Source organism: Rana temporaria, chromosome 5, assembly GCF_905171775.1.
Source record: "Rana temporaria chromosome 5, aRanTem1.1, whole genome shotgun sequence".
NCBI classification, from domain to species: domain Eukaryota; kingdom Metazoa; phylum Chordata; class Amphibia; order Anura; family Ranidae; genus Rana; species Rana temporaria.
Window position 1 is genome coordinate 186,235,422 of NC_053493.1, and position 23,702 is coordinate 186,259,123.

At 44.4% G+C, this 23,702-nt stretch overlaps 1 protein-coding gene across 6 annotated transcripts in view; it reads right to left on the reverse strand.

Annotated features, from left to right (window-relative positions):
- Positions 1-718: 718 nt before the first annotated feature.
- Positions 719-23,702, reverse strand: part of ICE1 (interactor of little elongation complex ELL subunit 1) — a 537,335-nt gene continuing 514,351 nt past the window's right edge. For 5 of the 6 annotated variants that reach the window (XM_040353451.1, XM_040353452.1, XM_040353450.1 and 2 more), the window contains one exon: positions 719-1,153. In XM_040353451.1, the coding sequence (XP_040209385.1) occupies positions 975-1,153 (179 nt within the window). In that variant the 3' untranslated portion in view covers positions 719-974. The remainder of the gene's footprint in view (positions 1,154-23,702) is intronic. The other variant, XM_040353453.1, reaches the window with a different exon arrangement.

Genomic DNA, 23,702 nt, shown 5'->3' on the forward strand with positions numbered 1-23,702 from the left:
TGGTGGGGCTTGCATCTGTACAGGGTGTTAGTGGTGAGACAGATGAGCAGGGGGGTACAGAGGTGGGGAAGATGTGCAGGGTAGTACAGTGGTGAAACAGATTTGCAGGGGGTCAGTGATCTGAGGTGTTTAGGTGCATGAATTGGGGCTGATCTGAAGTGTGGAGTTGCAGGAATTGGGGCTGATCTGAGGCCTGAGAGTGCAGGATGTTAATTTCTTACTACTATTCAAGTAGTTTCACCGCATCCAATTCGCCAAGCAGGAGAATGTGACTGGCTCTCTATGGAGCCGGTTCACATATCTCCGCAGCAGGTCTGGTGCGGTGCAGAGGAAAAATGTGTGCTTTTTTTTTGTGTTTCAGGTGCGAATTCAGCCCAAAATTAGGGCTATAATCGGACCTGAAACGGTGAACCAGCACGCACTGGACCCCTGCTGTAGAGATTTTTTTATAAATTCAGGCTTGGTTCACACTATCGTGATTGAGAATGTGAAGTTGAAATTGTTATGAAATCTGCATTTCTTTGAAAACATTTTTTGGCACACTGTGCTCAAAAGGTTGCCTAACCATTGTTTTTCCAAGCAAGACTGCTTTCTCTCTATTTTTACAAAATATACATTTTAACATATTACTGAAGCATGTAACAAACAAAACTATGTGGTTTTAAAGACCAAAAATGTTTAGGCTGTTTTACACATTGTTAATGTGCACAAAGCATTGTTACAATAGATTTTCTAAATTTATTATACAAAAACTTTACAAGCAATATTTATAATGTACAGGCATACAATTTTCTGTTTCTGCTTTGCAGACTAGAAAAAAAAAATATATATAAAAAATGTTCAAATGGTAATAGATTTTTATCTACATAACAAAGTGCAAACTAATACATGGATGAAGAAGAGGCACTTCCTTCCATAAGTGCGGAGACTAAATTCAGGATCGCTTTGCACCTCCAAGATGGTATTATACCAAGTCACTTTATGAGTCCACACATGGATTCCAGTTCCTGCATACAGCTTGCAACTGCTGGTGGGATGTCACTCTTTGCACACTCTTTCCAGGCTTGTAGTGTCTTGTATATTGCAGCTGGGTCGCTTGGCGCCAAGTCAAAAAGCATGTACACACAGGCCAATTGCACTCCCCAAGGCATACCTGCACAATACAGAAATACAATTCATGAGTATTTCGCACAGACCAAGTAATGTCACAGAGTAAGTTCAAAGGGTTCTGCTTAGATCAGCAAATTAAAGGGATTGTAAATGTTTTTTTTTTTTTTAACAAACACGTCATACTTACTCTGTGCAGTGGTTTTGCACAGAGCAGCCCCGATCATCATCTTCTCAGGTCCCCTGCCGCCACACCTGGCTCCTCCCCCTCCGAGTGCCCACCATAGCAAGCCGAGCCGTCTGCTTCTCCATAGACATACAGAGCACAGCTCAGCTTGGCCCAGGCCCCCTCCTTACTTGCTGCGATTGGCTCAGAGACAATGAGCAATGAGGTGGGAGAGAGCCAAGAGATCTTGTTGCTGGATCGATGTTGGGCTCAGGTAAGTATAAGGGGGGGGGGGGGAATGCACAGAGAAGGTTTTACTGCAGTGAATTCATTAAGGTAAAAAAAAAAAAAAAACTCTCAGCCTTTACAACCACTTTAAAGCCGACGTCAAGTGTCAACTATGCCCATATCAAGTTTTTTTTTTTTTTATATATTAATTCAGTAAGTAAACATGACCCCAGTAACTCCCAGCTGCTAAATATAGGCCTTTATCCTTTTAGAATTTGTGGTCGATTTTCTAAAGGCAAATATACTGTGCACTGCAAGTGCACTTGCTCCAGTGCTTAGTGTCTTGTATAAAGGGTAAAACGAAACTTTGCAAAGAATACTCAATCACATGCAAGAAAAATAAAAGACAGTATTTTTTTTGTACATGACTGGATGACAGAAACCAGCAGAGAATCCCCTCAGATCTAGAGCAAATGCACTTGCAGGGCACAGTATACAGTATTTGCCTCAACCGCCCTGTGTTTCTACCATGACAGTTTACTATTCCTGTGAAAGGAAATTAAGGGAAAGTGTAGAAAACCACTTGTACTCTTTTGTCTAGTGGCAGGTTTGCTTTACCTTTTAGGCCCTGTAAATCATTACATTTGTTTAAACATTGCCCCAGCTGTTCAGAAAGCTTTGCACCGACCAAATATTGTTTTTTTTTCTAAAGCAACAGAATATCTTTACTAGGTATGAAGTATAGATACCCAGAAGTGACTGCACATACCCTAGTGCAGGGGTGGCCAACCAGTGGCCTGGGTGCCACATGTGGCCCTGCGGAGCCCTCTGATGTGGCCCGTGACCTCCTGCTCTAAAATGGTGGGTTGGCAAGCCCAGATCGCAGGTTGCGACCCACCATACCACAGCATCAGTGTTGTGAATAAAGCTGGTGGATGGTGGTAGAGGAAGAAAGCGGCTGTGGAGCAGAGCCCCATAAACCGATGCTTCCTCTACAGCGTCGGCTTTTGCCACAGGTGGAGTCTATGGCAAAGTTCAGCTAACCCGCAGGATAGACATATGTTGCAGAATAATTCAGCTTGCCTGTACAGCAAATTACTCTTGCAATCCTGAAAAGGCACAGAGGAGTTTTACCCTCAGGCAAAAGCTGCACAGCAGGGGGGCTGGCTTAGTGTAAGACAATATTCTACAAGCCAGCTGGAGAAGGGGGCTGCCTGATGAAGAGTGATTGGTCCAAGCCAAGTGGGAGGAAGTTTTGAGTGAATTGAGTTGTTGTAAAAGGGAGTGTTGGCTATACAGAGGTCTCTATTATCATCAAAGCAAGGTTGAGTCAAGAGCTCAGCAGGAGGAAGGCCTAGGCTAGAACCACATGGACTGGGCCTTATGGAAGCCTTAAGCCTGGCTTGTAGTTTGGAGACCCAGCCATGTGGGGCAATGCCGAAGCCTTCTCTCTCTCTTTATCATCTAGGGCAGGCCAGAAGAACATACCATCTTTGAGAGGGCTGAGTATACTTGTGTTATTTACCAGTGTTATAGTTAGACATTTTGTTAGAGTATTATCCTATGTGTAATAGATATTTCTGTTAAAGCATTGTTTATGATGTAATGGACGTCATTTGTTAGAATAAATATAACGATTTGATTCAAAGGTGTCTGCCTTTAACTAACTTCAGGCTTCAGGTTCATATATGCACTCGCAAGCGAATGGCTCATACACAGTAATACAGATGCAATAGTTTATATATATATTATAGGTTGCAGTACGCATACAAGTAATAGTAATTATTGCAAAAAGTTCACTTCTAATAACACAGGTGCACTATGCTGCACCCGCAGTGTGGGTAGACCGCAGCACATCAGTGTGAAAGCATTTTTAGGCCCTTTTCACATGATCAGCCCACCCAAATGGGACCCTCAATTCACCTCTATTGAGCGACAGATTTCTGTTTACACCTGCCTACCTCCAATCCGAAAAACAGAAGGGAATTTTTCCCCTTTCATCTGGGCGGATCGGAGGGCCCTATAGGCCGTGATCTGTCATCCGCCCACTACGCTCATTGTGGCCCTCGACTGGTTACCAAGTTGCTTAAGTGGCCCTTGCGCTTCAAAAGGTTGGGCACCCCTGCACTAGTGCATCTTTTAGTGTACCCTGCTTTACCTGAATGCCCAGCCTTTCTGATAAAGCTTTAGCATTTCCTGGTTGTACCAATCTGCCTGTTGTTCCTGCATTTTGTACATTTATAATTGGCCAGTGAAGCAGCCTATCATAATGATAGGCCAATAGGAATGTGGGGATGGAGAAACAGAGTTATTCTGCTGCCCACAAGAGATTGGACGATAGCAAACAAAGCTGTTGGCCAGATTTAATCCCTCCTACTTCCATTATACTCCAGTTTTATGCTAGTGTATTATTAAGAGGATGGACAACTTCCCTCTTTGAGGGAAGCAAAACCTTTCCACTATGATTTATTCAACTTTTTTGCTAAATGCAGAAACTGTGCTTAAATCTTGTCATTTTCCAGATCAGCTGATACTTGTCATAGTCTTGGAGGCTGTACCCAGACCCCACCATCCTGAAGATGGTTAGCTGGTCTGTAATTGACCCTAGGGCACTGGGCTCTGCTTGGGGTGCGCTCAGACACCTAGCATATTGTGTGAAGCAGCCACAAAGTGCCTTACTGGTCAAGGGGGCAGCTGTACACCAACAATGAAGCCTAATTTGGACTGTTCCATACTCTTCTACTTGGTAAAGATGATTTTGATATCTATTTTTACTTTTTATCTATTTTTATGTGCATTTATTTTTTCTGTCCCCCCTCTATTTCACTAGTGCCCATATACAGACGGGGCTGGGGCGGGGGACAGTTGATAAACATATAATTAATAAATAATTTCTTGCAAATTTCTTTTCAGTCACAACCAAAACTTCTGAAGAAGACCTTTAGGGTCGAAACGCGTTAGAATCTATTTTTGTATATGCTTTGTTTACACTTACCAAGCTGTATAATTACCTGTGTGCCGTAAAAAGTTGTGGAATTTTAAATGCTTTTGTATTACCGCAACTTATGTCTTAACCATACTCCCCATCCCTCCCTCTGTATGTGTTATTCCCAATAAACCTTTTTTACACATTGCATTCTAACTCATTACATGAGCTGCCTAAAAACCCCACTGGGGAAAATTTCTCTGATGCCTTTTTCGGGGTGAGCAGCAATTTCTCTCTACTACGTGTGTTTTGTCCCTTTCGCTGTACACCTACTCTGGCACTCTCCATATTTGGAGGCTGCAGGGTGCCCTTTGAGCCACCACCATGGTAAGTCATACAGGGCCTAGCTCTTTTGGAGCCAGGGGTGTGCTTATTGTGCTACTGTCTCTCTGGAGGCAACACCACAGCTTTGCACCACTTTTAAATTTGGCACCTTATGCACCCTTACTAAGCCTTCATGACTCGCTATTTATGTCACTTTAAACCTTGCATCCAGCAACATGAAAGAAAATAGCAAGGGCACATGGATACATTAGTATCTTGCACTCTTTACCCTTTCGCTGCCAGAGCAGTTTTTTGCACAAGTTTAAAAATAGGATTTTTATAACAGCTTACCTGTAAAATCATTTTCTTGGAGTACGTCACGGGACACAGAGCAGTCATTGTAATTACTATGTAGTCTATACGCCACCTATAGGTGAATGGACACTGGCAACCCAAGACAGGAAGTCCCCCTCTAAATAACCCCTCCCATACAGGAAGTAGCTCAGTTTTTGTAGCAAAGCAATAATAGGATTTTTAATAACTTACCTGTAAAAGCCTTTTCTTGCAGTACACCATGGTACACAGAGTCTTTATTCATTACATAGTGGGTTGTATAGTTCACCAAAGGTGATCGGACACTGGCACAACCAATGAAGACAGGCTACCCTCTATATAACCCCTCCCATAAGGGAAGAACCTCAGTTTTGTAGCAAAGCAATACGTAACCCAAAAAGAGGGGCGTGTCCTGTGGTGTACTCCAAGAAAAGGATTTTTACAGGTAAGCGGTTATTAAAAATCCAGAATCTTTAATCATTACATAGTGGGGCGTCCCAGAGCAATGCTCAATATGAGGGGAGGGAGACTCAGATCAAGCAGACCGCCATCGGTCAAGAGGCCCTATACTGCTGACTGCAGCACACTATGCCCAAAGGCAGCATTCTTGTGTCCTCTTACATCTATTTGGTAGAATTTGGTAAATTGAAGACCAAGTTGCAGCCTTACAGATCTGAGCCATGGAAGCCTGATGATGCACTGCCCAAGAGGCACTTATCGCCCTGGTCGAGTGCTCCTTGACAGGAAAAGGAGGAATTTTATTCCTTAAAGGAGTTGTAAAGGAAAATGTTTTTATGCATTAAGGTGAAAAAACATCTGAAGTTGCCGCCCCCCCCCCCGAGCCCCGTTATACTAACCTGACCCCTCAAAAGTCCCACGCGGTCCCGATATTCTCTTCGCCGCTCAGCCTGGCCGCTGATTGGCTAGCGCGGATGGATTGAGAGCAGCGCAGCCATTGGCTGGCGCTGCTGTCAATCACATCCAGTGACGCGGCGCGCCGAGGCTGAGTGATACAGTGAGCGGCTATGGCCGCTAGCTGTATCATGGGAGCGCGCCCGCAATTAGTGACCACCATGCGAGCTCTCGCATGACTGTGGTGACTAATTGCGGGGAGGACTGAGACAGCCACTGAGGGACCCCAGAAGACATGGATCGGGGGCACTCTGTGCAAAACGAACATGTGTTATTTAAAAAAAATATTATAATTTCCTTTACAAACCCTTTAAACCATAAGTTTGAACAATCACTTGTCGAATCCATTTAGAAATGGTCGATTTCTCCCACTTGGGGTGCCACACTAGGAGAGGAGCTCGAGTGTTATTTGTATATCATTAGTTTACATTCTCCACCTTCTGTTTGAATTATATGCAAAATGTTTGGTTACATATAGCTACTGTCATAATCTATGTTCAACAACGTCGTTGCGCAACGTGCAATGCTTAATTGTACTTTGTAACCTTTTATTCAAAATTCAATAAAACATTTGAAACAGAAATGGTCGATTTCAATGCTGCCTGGCCCTTTTTTTTGGGACCATCTGGCAGAATAAACAAAACATCTGTTTTACGTATCTGAGCAGTTGCTTGCAGATAAACCTTCATTGCTCTCACTACATCAGGAGAGTGCAATAATTCCCCCCCCCCCCGCTGACTGTGGTTCAAGAAAAAAAAGGAAGGCAAAACAATATCTTGATTTAAATGGAATGGCGAGACCACCTTAGGAAGAAAATTAGGGTGGGGCCGTAATGCAATTTTGTCTTTGTGACAAACTAAATAAGGCTCTTTACAGGAAAGAGCTGCTAGTTCAGATACTCTCCTAGCAGAGGAGATAGCAACCAAAAAAAGCCAACTTCTGACTCAAGAGAATCAATGGAATATGATGGATAGGTTCAAAGGGATGCTTCTGCAGGCCCGACAAAACTAGATTAAAATCTAAGGGGCACGAGGGAGGTTTGACTGGCAGATTTACCCGCAACACCCCCTGAATGAATGCCCTGACTAGGGAATGAGATGCTAATGGTCTCTGAAAGAAGATCGATAGAGCCGAGATTTGACCCTTAAAGCGGGGGTTCACCCTATAAAATATTTTTTTTTTTCTTCTAGCCTAAAATTCGGCATTGTAGCGCGAGCTACAGTATGCCGGTCTTAATTTTTTTATCGCCGTACTCACAGTGTAATCGTACATAGTAGATTCCGGGGAATGGGCGTTCCAATCCAGACGGAAGGTGATTGACGGCCGGCTCTGGCGCGTCACGCTTCTCCGGAAATAGCCAAAATAGGCTTGGCTCTTCACGGCGCCTGCGCATAGTCTGTGCGCAGGCGCCGTGAAGAGCCGAGACCTACTCCGGCTGTCTTCGGGGAGCGTGACGTGCCAGAGCCGGCCGTCAATCACCCTCCCTCTTGAAAGGAACGCCCATTCCCCGCGGGCAGTCAGAATCTACTATGTACGACTACACTGTGAGTACGGCGATAAAAAATTAAGACCGGCATACTGTAGCTCGCGCTACAATGCCGAATTGTATGGTAAAATGTTGTTCTGCAGGGTGAACCACCGCTTTAATAGTACTGAGGGCTAATTTCATATCTACCCCCAATTGACAGAAGGCCAGAATCCTACCGATGACATATTTTTGAGGGTTCCACCCTCTAGATTCACACCAGGAAACATATGCCTTCCGGATTCTATAATAAATAAGCCTGGAGGCCGGCTTCCTAGCATTAATGAGAGTAAAAGAGAACTGGACAAGAGAGCCCATGTTTCTTCAGTATGTAGGTTTCAACAGCCAGACCGTCAAATTTAGCTTTTGAAAGGAAAAATGGAACATTGGACCTTGTGATAGCAGGTCTTGGCGAAGTGGGGGAATCCAAGGTTTCCCCACTGCCATCCTTATGATCTTGGTGTACCAGGACCTTCTGGGTTAATTCTGGGCCACCAAGAGCACTGGTATTCCCTTCTTCTTTGATCTTGCAAAGAAGTCTCCGAAGGAGCGGAACTGGAGGGAAAGCATAGATCAGGGAAAACTGATCCCAGGGAATCATTAGTGCATCTGTTCCATAGGCAATAGGATCTTTTGTCCTCGATACAAAATTGTCTGAGGGCTAGATATCCTGCCCGAATCTCTAAAATGTTGATGGGTAAGCCCTTTTCTGACTTGAACCAGGTACCCTGGGCTGAGGCTTCTTCCCGAATTGCCCGCCCAGCAGGCTGGCATCCGTAGACACTACCTTCCAAGTGACTGGGAGAAAGGATTTCCCTGCTCGCAAATTCTTGGTGCTTAACCACCAACTGAGGCTTTGGCACACCTCTAGGGATAGGTGCATCGGCTAATCTAAAGCCTGGATCTTTCTCCAGGATACTGCTCTGGAGTAGTCTTGAATGAAACTAGGCATACGGAATGGCTTTAAAAGAGCCACCATTTTCCCCAGCAATTTCATGCAAAGGCGAAATGATGGTTTTCCCTTCGCCCTGACCATGCGGACCAGATCCTTTAAGGATTTGACCTTTGGCTCTGGAAGGAATACTTTGATTTGGGTTGTGTCTAAGACCATGTCCAAATACTCTACCCTTCTCCGGGGCTGTAGAGAGGACTTCTGGAAGTTTAGGATCCAGCCTAAACACTCTAGGTATTTTACTGTACTGAGTACACTGTGATTTAACTGTGCAACTGATGGTTCTACAAAGAGTAGATCGTCCAGATAGGCCATCACCATTATGCCCTGGGTCCTTGGCTTTGCTAGAAGCGGGGCCAGAACTGTTGTAAACACGCGAGGTGCCGTAGCCAAGCCAAAAGGTAGAGCGTCAAACTGATAGTGGTGGTGTTCCACAGCAAACATTAGGAACTTTTGGTGAGCGGGATGACAAGGCACATGTAAATATGCATCTTTGATGTCTATTGATATTGATGAAAGGGAAAACCAGCCAAAAGCGGTTTACATGGAGCTGGCATCCGTTATTACAACCCTCCAGGTTACTGGCATGATGGATTGCCCCTTCTGCAATTTTCTGGTTATTAACCACCAACTGAGACTCTGGCGCACTCTTGGGGCCAGATACATTGGGTAATCCAAGGCTTGAATTTTCTTGTTCCAAGTAGACAGAATACTGTTTTGCAAAAGTCATGAATGGAACTGGACATAGGGAACTTCTTCCCTAGCAACCTCATGCAAAGGTGAATGGAAGGATCCTTCTTTGCCTTGACCACATGGACCAAATCTCTTATATGCCTGACTTTTGTCTGCGGCAATAATACTTTTTCTTGGGCTGTATCTATAACCAGACCCAAGTACTCCCAGCCTTCTTACTGGCCGTAAAGCTGACTTCTCCAAGTTGAGAATCCAACCCAGGTGATCCAAGTATTTGACCGTGTTGGACACACTCTGGTTTAGCCATGCAACCAACTAATCCATCAGCAGCAGGTCGTCTATGTATGCTATTACTTCTAAACCATGGCCCATTAGTCTTGCTAGTACTGGGGCCAGCACTTTTGTAAACACCCGGGGCGCGGTAGCTAACCCGAAGGGCAAGGCCACAAACTGAAAGTGGCACTGTTCTACCGCAAAACGCAGAAACATCTGGTGAGTGGGAAATATTGGGACATGCATCTTTGATGTCTATTGATGCCAGAAATTCTCCTCCCTGCAGGGTGAATATGACTGTCCGGATTGACTCCATGCAAAAAGAGCAGATGGTTAGGAACTTATTTAGATCTTTGAGATCTAGAATGACATCTCCATTTGGTTTTGGCACCGTGAAGAGATTTGAAGAAAACCCCATGCCCTGCTCTTTTGGGGGAATCTCTTCTCTATGATTACACCCTGAGACGTCGGTCTAGTGCTTGGAACAAAGACCTTCTTTTCACTGGGTCCTTGGGAACGTTCGAACCTTAGAAAATGAAAAGGTGGAAACTCTAGTTTGTACCCTAGACGTATGGTGGAGATGACCCATCTGTCTCGTATCTCTTCCTTGCAAGCCCCTGAAAACTGCAGAACATTTCCTTGCCACTCGAGCGAGCAGGGACACCAGCCGCGACAGCCTCGGTACCAACCGCGACAGTCTTCATGGAGTCGCGATGGCCTCTGCCATCAAGCAAGAAGCCATGGGGGCAGAAATCTGCAAAGCAGAGTCCCAAGGCCTCCTTTATGAAGATAAAGGAGGCCTTGGGACTCTGCTTTGCAGATTTCTGCCCCCATGGCTTCTTGCTTGATGGCAGAGGCCATCGCGACTCCATGAAGGCTGGTACCGGGGAAGAGGAACATTCAAATGAAGGACATCTACTCCTTTTCACTGGTAAAAGGGCACTCTTACCACCTAATTTTTTTTTGATAAATGTATCCAAATCATCCCCGATCAACCATTCCTCATGAAAGGGAAAACCTGCCAATAGCTTTTTGCAAGGCAATTCAGCTGACCAATGTTTCAACCAGAGAATTCTACGCATATGCACTGATAAGGTGAGCAAGGAGTGACATCTGATGAATAGAATCTTTAAGAGCGACAACCGCAAAACATAAGGCCCTAGGTAGCTCAGCTAACTCACAGGCTTCTTCCCTTTGAGCAGGGACACTTTTAATAACCTGCTTAAGCTAGTCTTTTAGGGATTGACACATGTCTATTGCTGCTACTGCAGGCTGTGCTGCTGCACCTGCTACAGCAAACAAGGCTTTGAGCAAAGATTCCAGCTTCTTATCGGTTGGACCCTTAAAAACCTGGACATTGTCTACTGGACAAGTTAGACTCTTATTCACAGGAGATATAGCAGTGTCTACTGCTGGCAAACTCCACTTCTTAGTGAACTTTTCATCCATAGGATAGAGAAGAGAAAATCTTCTAGGAGAAAGAAAATACTTATCTGGGTGATCCCAGTCAGCATATATCAGCCGCTCCAACAATGGGTGTACAGGCAATGCATGTGGACCCTGTGGAGGCCTTAACATGGATGTAAACCCACTCTCATCCTTTCTAAACTACTGCCATAGTGCTGATCTATAAGGATATACATGCCCATTGTCTGTTATAAGAACTGAAAAACTGCAGATTCTGTGGGTGGGTCGGTTGTCTGGAGTTAGGTGGGTGGAGTCATGTCAGACTCCCCGCCCACCTCTACACTCCCCTTGTCAACATGCATTTTCTCCTATGTATTCCTTACACAAAATTCTGCTATGATCACCAACATCCAGTCAAAATCCAGAAAAGTAACCACATGACTTCAGAAAAGGAGTGGGGGTGGGAATTAAAAAATAATGCCCGTCTCAAGCTAGTGCATGAGATATGTAAATAACCTGTCATTCACAGCAAGGGGAAATAACAAAAAAAAGTTTTCTCCTGTTTGTCTGTTTATCTCACTGAAAAAATAAAAGGGGATTGCTCAGAGCTGGATTAATTTTGTGGCAAGACTGGGCACAGATGATAGGAAATCATATACTCTACATTGTGACAGCAAAAAAAAAAAAAAAAACATTTGGGTTTACATCCACTTTAAGGAACCCAAGGAGGAAAAGTGGGCCTCAGCTACCTGAGCTGGGGTTAACTTGTATCCAGAATGGACCAATTCCATGAGGGATTCCACTAGCAATTTCTGAGATTGCGAGACTGAGAAAGGCTCTTCTGAATCCTCAGAAGGTGAGTCATCCACCTGCCCTTCTTCCCGGTCACCCAATGGTATCTCAACATCATCAGGCCATTCCTGTTCCAACACTGAAAGGTCAGGCAAAGGAGAAGGGGACCTATCACGTTTTTTTCCCGGACTGGGAGGAAGACGTTAACATATCAGCCTTTTTCCTTCCAAACCAGCTAAAGCTGAAGCCAAATCGTCCTTGGTGACATATGCAGAGGCTGAAATACTGGAAGTGGCTACTATGCCTGGAAGCCTGAAGGACACAGACAGGGAGGATAGAACTGTGGAAGCATGACTAGGATCCTCAGACCCTGACCACGGTGCCCTTGCGCTCCTACCCTTCGTATGCTTCTCACCTCTCTTTCGGGAAGACATACTGTAGTCCTAAGCACAAAAGGCAGAGGTACTTACAATGTGCATCTACTGCCGAGATATAGTCCAGCAATGGAAATATGCCGCCATCACTGCTCAGCCTGATGCTGAGTAGATGTGCCTTTAGGAATGCCTGTAACCAACACCCATACAGCGCTTACATGCTCTTGTATGCTCTGTGTCCCTCCGTCAGCCACCAGGCTCTTTCCAGAGTAAAAGCTTTATAGGCAGTAAGCCTTGCGCCTGTGGTGTGTATTACGTGAAAGTTCGTTTTCCACGTGCACGCCGGCCGCACCAAGCCACGCACCTAGGATGCGGGTCCTAGGCTAGCTTATTTAAACAGAGCTATTCCTGCGTGCGCAAACGAAGGCTCCTGCAAACGGAACGCTCGGCGGAGAAGGGCTGCATTCCCAGGGAAAGCCGACCGCCGTGTTTCAGGATGGCGATCTCCCAGCCCTTTCGGCAGCCATGACAGAGCGGAGTAAGGAGATAATGCTGTTCAGCGCTGGCAGACACTGAGCACACTGCAGGGGAAGCATGGTAATATTAAACACCAGGTATGTTACGATTACAAATTCTAGAGGTAAAAAACAGGCAAGGTAACGTTTACTCAGAAAAAGTCCAAAAGTGAACCGTATGTATTCCTTCGAATCTTCTTTGACTTACCATTCACGCTGCAGGATACGGTTGGAAAACACACAGCCAGATCCAATCTTCACCCATTACGGCGGGCCATGTCATGACGGACCTTCAAGAACCGGGTCCCCCTTGCATACTGGGGTCCACACCCTTGGACCCGTACAGTACCCTGCCAGGACAACCTTTGGTTTACGTATGCGACCAAGGTGCCGGATCCCAGGGTCCAGTCCTCAACAGACCTTGCTGTTTTCCTTCCACGAGGCTCGGGTACCATCCATTTTGGCCATTTCTCTTTGGCATCTAGGATGAATCCGACTGCATAGCCCCTTGATCCTGCTTAAGGATTTCCTCAACAGGGCTTCTTCTTTAGCATAGCACTTCAACTGTGACCAACACCTTCAGACACTGGTGAAAAAAACAGAGGTACTTCTTGAATGGGATGAGTTATATATAGGGGCACTTCCTGTCTTGGGTTGCCAGCGTCCATTCACCTATAGGTGGCGTATAACCCACATAGTAATTACTATGGCTGCTCTGTGTCCCATGATGTACGATAAAGAAAAAACAATTAAGGCCTGAAGATTACATGAAATCCCCAAACAACATATATTTTCTGAAAGCAGACACCCTAGTGAATAAAATAGTGGTAGTTCCAATTTTTTAATTTCGTACAATATTAACTCAAAAGGTCTAGGAAATTAAACATTTCAGTATAAAAAAAATTAAATAAAAAAAGTATGGATTAAATTTAAGGACATACAGATGCAATAAAATCACCCCAAATTTTTTTGGAGGTAAAATATAAAAGACAAAGTTGCACAGAGTAAATAAGATACCCAACATGTCAAAGCTTAAATGTGTGTGCCCGTAAAATACTGACAAACTTCAGTACCCAATATTTCCATAATTTTGCTTTAAAAGCCCCCTATAGGTCATCAGTTTAGTGTTACGGAGGAGGAATGGTGCTAGAAATATTGCTATATAAAAACATGGGCAATATAAAACATGTATCACAATCAATCTTTTCAGGTGTAGGCACCCCTAGCGCGTGCGTTTAGGTTTGTATGTGCATATAGGTGGGGGTAGGGGGTATCAACATATTTTCGGAGAGGATTTTATGTGCTTGGGTGTAACTTGCACAAGTCTGCTCAGCTCCCTCCCTGACGGCACCCGCTATGCCAGTCCCAGGCTTGCAGATGAGCAAGTAAAGCCTGGGATACATGTTGGGGGGCACCTTACTGGGGGTTGTGTAGAAGCAATTTGGCAGCAGTGCAGTTTGCCAGATTGCTTCTACCTGACAGGCAGAGTTACACACAAGCAGCCACTAGGAATGTGTGTAAAACACCATGCTATCAGATCTGTATGACATACGGACCTGGCAAGCGAAAGGATTAATCAGTATAAAGTATTCACCTAAAATAGTAGAGCTTATCCTGCTGAAGTGAGACCAAACTCAGATACAGGCCAGGCAACACTTGGTGAGGGAAAACAGGAGCTGAAGCCACCAGCTTAATATTTACACAACGTTGTCCTTTTCAGTATACTGGATGATCTGGACACCTCACACACACACACACAATAAGCAGAGGTGGTGGACAGGCAACATATTTTATGGGCTTCATGCCCCTTCATGAGAAAGGATCAGTAACAGGTTCTAATATACAAGAGATGTTGATGAGTATAGACCAGTTTTGCTCTGAAGGAGTCATGTCCCCCAAAGTGTGTCCTTGGGTTCAAATGGATGTCATAACAACAGTTCCATTGCCTGTTAAACGCTTCGGTTTGCAATGCAGTTACCACCTTTCATTTTGTAAATATCTACTCTTTTAATAAAGTGCCGTGGATAATGCACTAGGCGTTTGTACCCTTTGGTTTTACTCTGTTTCTAAAAGACTGCCTATCCCATTCCATTATTCCTATGTTAGTCAGTACTGTAGACAAAATATGGAAAAACAGGCAGGAAAAACAGGCAACTTCACCCACTCTTAATGCCCTGCCTCCAACCAGCTGGCACCAGTGGCGTCTCCAGCTTTCTTATTTAGGGAGGCATATGGGGGGACAGGGACAAAAGTAGGGGGGCCAACTATAAAATGCGAATATATATATATATATATATAAATATATTAGGGCTGTGGAAATTAACTATTAATTCATCGATTAATCTTTATTTTTTTTTGATCGATCAATTTTTTTTTGATCGATCAAAATTATTTTAATTGGTACTCACCTCTCCGCCGGCCTCCAGGGAGTTCCGTCGGAGATCAGGTGACGTCACGGACACCGGCGTGTCCATCTGAAGGGCTCCTTTGCTGTGCCTTCATATCTGCATGCCGGCGGGACCTTCCTATCTGCCACACGCAAGGGCTGTTACACTTCCCTCTATCACTTCCCTCTATCAACCTGGGATTCTACAGCCATCCACCGGGAGTTGTGATAGTTCCCTTCATGGGACATCTACATGCCAACGGACTGATGTTAACCTCTCCTCATCTGGATTCAGCAGTGGCGTCGTTGTACACATTTTTATACCAGTATCATACTTGGCTACATGTTTTTATGACTGCTTTTGCTACCGTTTGGTATTACTCGCACCATTTTTACAGTTTATGTAGCTACATCCATATATCTCCAGTGCAATGTTTATTTTGTTACCTACTTGAAGACTATAAAAGTTGTAATAATATTCCCATCGAGCGCGGCCTTTGTGTGTTTTTTGTATCCTGCTATGCATTTTTCCAGTGGTTGGTAGCTGCACTGGGAATCAGCCTGCAAGGAGAACAGCTAAAAGTAGTTGGATCTGTATGTGCGTTATGATTAATCGAAATTAGTCGATTAATCGATTAATCGATTAAAAAAAAAAAATCGATTAATCGAACACAAAAATTTTGATCAGTAACAGCCCTTATATAAAATATATATATATAAAATATATCCTGGGGCCCTTTACTACGATCCCACAATGGAAACTTTCACATGTTCTGCAGTGAGCTCCCTTCCTACTATACTGGGGCCCCCCAGGGTGGCAGAAAACAAGAGATATATGTCACCAGCACACCAAGAAAATATAAGGGTCCAAAGCAGTGGGAGAACTATCAGGGTTGCAAAGGTTGTCTTGCCACCGGGCCCTGGTGTTCTGCCACTGTGGGGATCCCCAGCTGTCCTGTCCCTGCTATTGACAGCACTGGTCTGGCATGTGTCTCCTTGGCAGCGGCGGCAGTCTATTAGAACCTAGTGCTGGTGACATTATGGGTGCATGCAGGGGAAGGCTGGCACTATTGGTTATAGAGAGCCGAGCCTCCAGCTGGTCACCTAGCAGCAGTAATGCTGTATAACCTTCTCTGTTGACATGCTGATCGGGATGTGATCCAGGTGATGCTCCCAGTCAGATCTAATAAACACAGGGGCAGATTCAGAGACAATTGGACAGGCGCAGCGTATCAGAGATACGCTACGCCGCCGTATCTTACCTGGCGTAAATTTGAATCCAGGAAGAATTTGCGCCGTAAGTTACGGCGGCGTAGTGTTTTTCTGGCGACGTATTTGAAATTGGGCGGGTTGGGGGTGGGTTTCATTTAAAAGAAACGCGTCCCCGCGCCGAATGAAATGCGCATGCGTCGTTCCTAAATTTTCCGCCGTGCATTGCGCTAAGTGACGTCGCAACTACGTCATTTTTTTAACTTAGACGTGACTTACGTCCATCCCTATTCACGGACGACTTAAGCAAAAAAAAAATTCAAATTTCGACGCGGGAACGACGGCCATACTTTAACATGGCAAGTCTATATACGCCACAAAATGGCAGCTTTAACTATACGCCAGAAAAAGCCGACTACAGATGACGTAAGAGAATGCGACGACCGCGCGTACGTTCGTGGATCGTCGGAAAAAGCTCATTTGCATACCCGACGCGGAAAACGTCGCAAAAACTCCACCCAGCGGACGCCGAAGTATTGCATCTGCGATCCGAAGGCGTACAAAGCCGTACGCCTGTCAGATCTTACCCAGATGCCATCGTATCTTGGTTTGCGGATTCAAACTAAAGATACGACGTGGGAAATTTGAAAGTACGCCGGCGTATCAGTAGATACGCCGGCGTACTTGCTCTGTGAATCTGCCCCACAGTATTTATTAGCATCAAGAGTACAACCACATATATATAATCAACCGTATGTTCAGCAGCCACGTGGGCTCTATGCCTGTAAAGTGTGGGCTTTGATCAATAAAATCACAGATATTTAACACTAGGATTTGACTAGGAGCATCACCTGGATTGCATCCCGATCAGTATGTCAGAAAAGGCTCCACTGCTGCTAAGCAACCTGCAGGGAGCTCAACTGTCTACAACCAATAGAGATGGGCTCGGGTGTGTTTGAAATCACACATGCCCAATCCCGCCAGGAAGCTGACACTCCACAGTGCTAATCACAACCAGTGAGACATTTCCTGATCTGTGCAGAGCTGCGGACCGGGAAATATCTCACTGCCTGTGATTAGCGCTGTGCAGTGTGGGCTTCCTGGCAGGCTCTGGCATGTGGAATTTTTAACATGCCCAGCCCATCTCTAACAACAAGTTGTGTGGCCCTCCTGTACATCAGCCCCATAAAGTAACCAGCAGTGGGTTCCAATGTGCTGCCACCGCTGCCATGGAGACAGAGACCAGCGCTGTGAATAGCTGGGACAGGACAGCAACTCTGGTTGTTCCAGCACCGGTCCACACTGGGAGGATTCCCCATCCACCTATAATGTGTAGATGGGGAAATTGGATCATTTCTTTTTTTTCCCATTCAACCTAATAGTTGAATGAAAAAAGTGATCAATGTATGGGCTGCCTAAAGCTACGACTAGCCATAGACGGTTTAAATCTCAGCTGGTTCAGCCGGAACTGGCTGAGATTTGAACCATTAATGAGCAGATTCTCTTATGATTATCACTGGTGGTTGCTGTATAGCCACTAGTGATAATCACTGTTTGTCGGGAGAATACAATTTCTGGTCAGGAGGGATATTCCCCTCTCAGCACTGTCTGTGTTGATGGGGGAATACTTTTATGTTTCTTTCCTGCAATCTGTGGATGCAGGGAAGAAATTTGCACCTATATTATCTGCCTAAGTGAAAGTGAAAGTAAATTGTAAATGTCTTGAAAGAACAGGAGAGGGGGAGGGAGACAGATGGGGAGACTTCTCTCCCCATCTGTCTCCCTCCCCCTCTCCTGTTGGATGGAGATAATGCAGTTCAGTGATTACAGTGTACTGCAGTCTGCAGTGCACACACTTACCCACGGTCCAGGCTAGAATCTCAGCCATCATTCACACACAGCCAGGCAATGCTGCTGATTTTCATATTTCCCACCCACACATCCCCTCTTTTCAGATGCAGCACACCGGGATAGTGTGGGCGGGACTGGAAGGAGGAGGAGCTGTATTCCTCTCTGCTCATATGTGAGGAGAGTGGGGGGGGGTGGCTGGACTCGCTGGGCTGTGAAAGAGTGTCATAGACTGACTCGGAATTTACAGGTTGGTTCTCCTGTCCCATGGATGGGAGAAATCAGTGTTTTTTTCAGTAACTGAGATGAAGGCTTGCCCCCCCCCCCCCAGTGTTCGTGCAGTCCTTCCTGCAACTCGCTCTTCTCTGTGCCAATGAGGATGCAGGGGAAGGAGCAGATCGGGCGGCTGTGGTTGTGTGAGCGCTCGCATTATGCGTTACTCCAGCGGCGGCCCGAGCAAAAAAAAAAAACATTGTTTTTTTTTTGGGGGGGGGAGGGGCACATGGTGGGGCACAGCATAAAGTTGGGGGGTCAGGGCCCCCTCTGGCCCCGCCCTAGGGTTTCCATTGGCTGGCACAGGTCAAAGTGGATTACTGGGGACCTGTTCCCTTATGGCCAATAAACGGTTAACATTACTGCATGTACAACGCAGCAGCTGTCATACACTACACTACTGTCTACAGTGCTAAAGGGCTTGTAGTGAGGAGGTAGCTGGATTCAACCATTGTCACTGAGCCTTAAGGAGATAAGATAGAGCAAACAGCTGCAGTGTGACAGGCATCTGTTATCCTATTGCAGGGGTAGACAATATGGGGCCTTCCAGCTGTTGTGCCTTGCAGGCAATGCAAGGCTGGCAGTTACAATTACTCCCAGAGGCATGATGGGACTTGTAGTTCTGCAACAGCTGAAACTTTGGTTGCCCTAGTTTTAGTTAACATTTTGCAGTTGTACCAACTCCCTATAAACTAACCCCCCTAACTAAGCCCCAAAAGTGGATAGGCGTATGCGTTTTGGGGGTAGCACTGGAAGTGTTTGAAAGCATCTGGCACATAAATGTCAGTGTTGGTCGGCCTACAGGTGGTGCACAGTCCATTCAAGAGTGCAAGTGATGAATGGAGGACAAGCCGATAGATGAAAGCAGTCTCTATTGGGGTAACTGTGTGTGGCAAGAGTTTAGGATGTGTAGGAACTTGGAAGCCATCTGTCTCAGTCCTCATTAACGGATCCTCACTGGCTCTCCCAGACTGTAGGCACACAGGGCAATTGGTCCCCCCAGCTCTGGGTCCTGGCACAGCCAAATAACTCTCAGTGACTCGGTCCTGTGGTCTGTGGTTTGGGCATAGACACCTCAACATTGGGTCTGCACTGCTCCAGGTCCACACACATAAAAGGTTCACAATGGCTTAGTGTCTCAGCCTTCCGGGGTATGTGGATGCAGACACTCTAGGTTGATCCTTACTTGCTCGCTCCTAGCCTTAGAGGGTCTTGACCCCCAGGAAAATGCTGAAGCTCTCCTCCTCTGACACAGGGAATCCTTGGTATAGCAGTTCTGCAGCCCATAAACTCTATTTTCTTACCCTACATGCTTAAGCCCATAGGGAAAATGTATGTGGAATGATTCCACTGCTTTGTAATGAATGTGGTATAGTGGAACAGTTACTGGCATTCATTTCTGGCCTTTGCGTTAGGGCAATGATTATACTGACAGTTAAGCAGGGAAGATCAAAGATTTTAGGAAGGGGAGGCAGTCCCTATGTGATATGTTTTAGTGACCTTCTGCGTTTGTTAAAATTTGTAACTTATGACATGTCTAACAGACACGTCAAGCATCTTTGATGGTGCCAAGTGTAATATTCATTACTTGCAAGCGGTTGCATGAGAGGTATCCTTCTGGCTCAACTTCAAATAACATGGTTTACCATCCAACATCCCGCAGTAATGACCCACGGGTTTGGTTTATCATAATGGTACAGGCATATATCAGTTTTGTAATTGGATTTAGGTTATATGGTATAATATTATGAGGGGCAACTTTGTCATTTTTAATATGGTGGCAGGTTAAAAGGGTTATTTGCATTGTTTGAGCTTTTTGTTTTGTATTTTTGATATTATTAAATAAGGAATTGTATTACCGTATATACTCGGGTATAAGCCGACCCAAATATAAGCAGAGGCACCTAATTTTACCACCAAAAAATTGGGAAAACGTATTGACTCAAATATAAGCCTAGGGTGTCCATCTGCATGCCTCACTGTGCCCATGAATAGACTGATGTTTAACATGGGAGTCTATGGAAACAAACTTTGTACACTTGTAGAGGAGAAATGGGGCTACATGTGTGCCAAGTTCCGGGTCCAGGGAACCTACGACCGCCTGGTACCGGGTCCCCAAAGTCACCAGAGAAATGACCGTTTAACATGGGAGTCTATGGAAGGGGTGCTAAAAAACTTGGCTTATACTCGAGTATATATGGTATATTGCATCATGTCCCATGAATAAGAGCTTTTGGCGACCACACCTTGTGGCCATATCAAATAACGGCTATAATGATCTCTTCCTGGAATTTTAGGAAGGATCCACTTCTTCCTGGCGCTTTGTATAGTATTGGATAGAAAAAAAGTCCTGGACTGCCACACTCCTAAAACAATGTCTTTATTGCAAATGAAATCCAAAAAAAACAAAAAGCAACTAAAGCAATGCAGTCAAAATAAAGTGAACAAAAGGAAAAATGGATGTGAAACATGTCAGCCACCGTTTTCCTTTTGTTCACTTTATTTTGACTGCATTGCTTTGGTTGTTTTTTGGATTTCATTTGCAATAAAGACATCGTTTTAGGAGTGCAGCAGTCCAGGACTTTTTTCTATCCAATGCACCTGCGCATACCCAGCACCCTTTTGGTCCAGTGGGACGGAAGCAAAGCCAAGGGATCAGCAACTTTTAGAGCGGTATATTTTCTCGCTTTGTATAGTACATAAGCGTTGAATAGAGCCAATTGGAATACGTATAGAGGCACAATTTTGTATCAGCATCTGGCCTTAGGAGCAATTAAGTACGGCCCTGTAATCTGGTCGTTGAAGTCCACCCATCCCATTTTACGGTTATAGTTGTGGACACGGAGGGGCTTCTCAACAACACCAGTCACCGTAATTTGGACTGCTGTATCTGCGTAAATGGAAAGACAGAACGAAAACATTCCGTTTGTCCTTTCAACCTCTCTGCAAGCATTTCATTGCACCTCAAGCAGGCTCTCTCCCCCTGACTAAGTTGGGCATTTACAAGCCATTGGGGGAAGCCCCAGCTATTAAATCGCACGGTGCCACACGCACCAATTCCTAATTGAAAGAAGTGTCTAAAAAGTGGCACGCTTGTGTCGAAATTGTCCACATATAAATATTACCCCTTTCCGAATAAGGGCGACACCAAGTCCCAAACAATCGTGCCACTGCTCCCTATGTAGTCTGGAAGGAAGGTGGTGTGACTACTATCACATACTTCAAGGAAATGCCTTTATTCTATTAACTAGTTGTCATCACTCTCCGTGGCTTAGTGCTGTCCCTAAAGATCAGTTTCAAAGGATTAGGCGAAATTGTACCACTTTGCTTGATTATCAGCAGCAAGCTCTTATTCTGAAATTGAGATTTTCGGAAAAAGGGTACAATGAGACAAACATAGATAACATCATCAAATTAGTTAATGATATTGATAGAAATCAGATGTTGAACACCTCAGAAAGGGCCAATGCAGTTGTAGATAACCGTTTTGGATGCTCCATGATTACAGGTTATTCAAATCAATACTTTTCAGTTAAAAATATTTTGAATAAACATTTGAGCATCTTAAAAAACTATAGGGTTTTGGGCCCAGTGATTCCTGATCGTCCAGTCGTTATCTTTAGAGGAGCACCTTCCCTGCGTCATAGGGTAGCTCCCAATGTTATCGATCCGCCTAACAATATCCAATTCTTTCAGAGTATGAAGGGCTTCTATCCTTGCCGTAAGTGTAAGAAATGCCAAATTCATTATTTTCAAGGACGGAGGTTTGAATCCTTTCAGTCAACTCAGACAGACAAAAGTTATGAGATTGATTATTTTATTACATGCTCTAGTGAATTGTGTAGTATATCTTATCCAATGTCCATGTTCTAAACAGTACATTGGACGGACCAAGAGAGCCCTCCATGTCAGATTAGAAGAATATGTGGGGAATATTAAACAGGGTTTCCCTAAACACTATGCTAGGTACCACAATCAACAAAGGGGACTCTCTTTGTCCCTATTGAGAAATGACGTCCACATTGGAGAGGTACAAATAAGGTCCACTCAATATCCAAATTTGAAACAAAGTGGATTTTTGATATGAAATCTTATGTCCCTCATGGGTTAAATGTCGATTGGGACATTAATTGCTTTTTAAATAATGCCTAGGCCTCTTCTGTATATTTTTAATCCTTTTATATATACATATGTTTTGATATTTTATATGATTTTTTTTATGTTATTTGCATTTTACTTATTCTAGTTACTGTATTGCACTTTCCTTTTCGGTTATGTAATAGTACCAATGCTACACAAATCACCTATTAGTTCGCTATTCTTTGTTCTATGTAATATTGGGAATTTGCGGTTTGTGGTGTTCTTCTGTTCTCTTCTCCTTTTGTTGGCTCTACTAAGTGTTTTCTCCCTTCTTGCCACAAGATGGTGGTCATTTATAGATGGTGGTCATTTATTTACTCCATAGACTTCCGTTATGCTCCTTACAATGTCCAGCACTCATCATGCTGGCGTTATGCGTTTTCCTATTTAGCCCTTCCGCTTCTACCCTCAGTTAAGATGGAGTCGCGGTACTATAAAAGGGCATGCGTGATGACGCGGATCTAGCAGCCTATCCCAGACGACGTCTTTTCATGATGAAACGTGTAGGTCTGGCTAGCAGATTCAACGTCATCACGCCTCTCCATACGGGGATACACTGACACGGAGCTTAACAAACAAGAGAAGCCTCGAGGAGACGCCGCATCCCTCCATGTTTATACACTGCGATTTTACAAAAACAACTTTGTAAATGCAATACTTTTCTGCAAATAATTTTTTTTGTCAGCAGTATTACGCTATGGAGTTTCTTTCTGTTTTTTTTTACCCTTGAGGTATTGAGATACCATCTTGTGCTTGCTAAATATCTGGAGTTAGTCTATTGGGAGACTTTAAACCATGGGCTCAGACAGATCGCCGTGACAGCGGTCACCCTTATAGGGTAAGGAGACTACAATACCATTGCTTGGGTGTCTTATAGGTGGATGAAGATTCTTCCTTTTTTTCACATATCCAACTTTGTGCATGATTATGTATCACAATTTAAATCTTTCTTTTACTGGTTAATTTATTTAACCATTAATGTGGGACTGTTTTATTCACGTTTTTTATCACTGATTGCTTCTGATCATTCAGGCATTCTAAATTTGTGTTTTGGTTCTAGGTATTTATTTTATACCATCCTCATTGTCAATATTCACGTTCACTTGCTTAGCGCTGTACCTTTTTTTATATATTATTTTTATAGTTTGGCATTTAACTTTTTGGTACTGGCAGCTTCATATCTCACTTTCATTGCGGGAATTTCTTTATTTTGACACATGTCTAGTGCAGCGTTTTCCCAGGGTTGTGTTTTTTTTTCTAGAATCACATACCTGTACGTGATTTTGCAGAGCTGGGCCACCCTGCTGCAGTGCAGTATA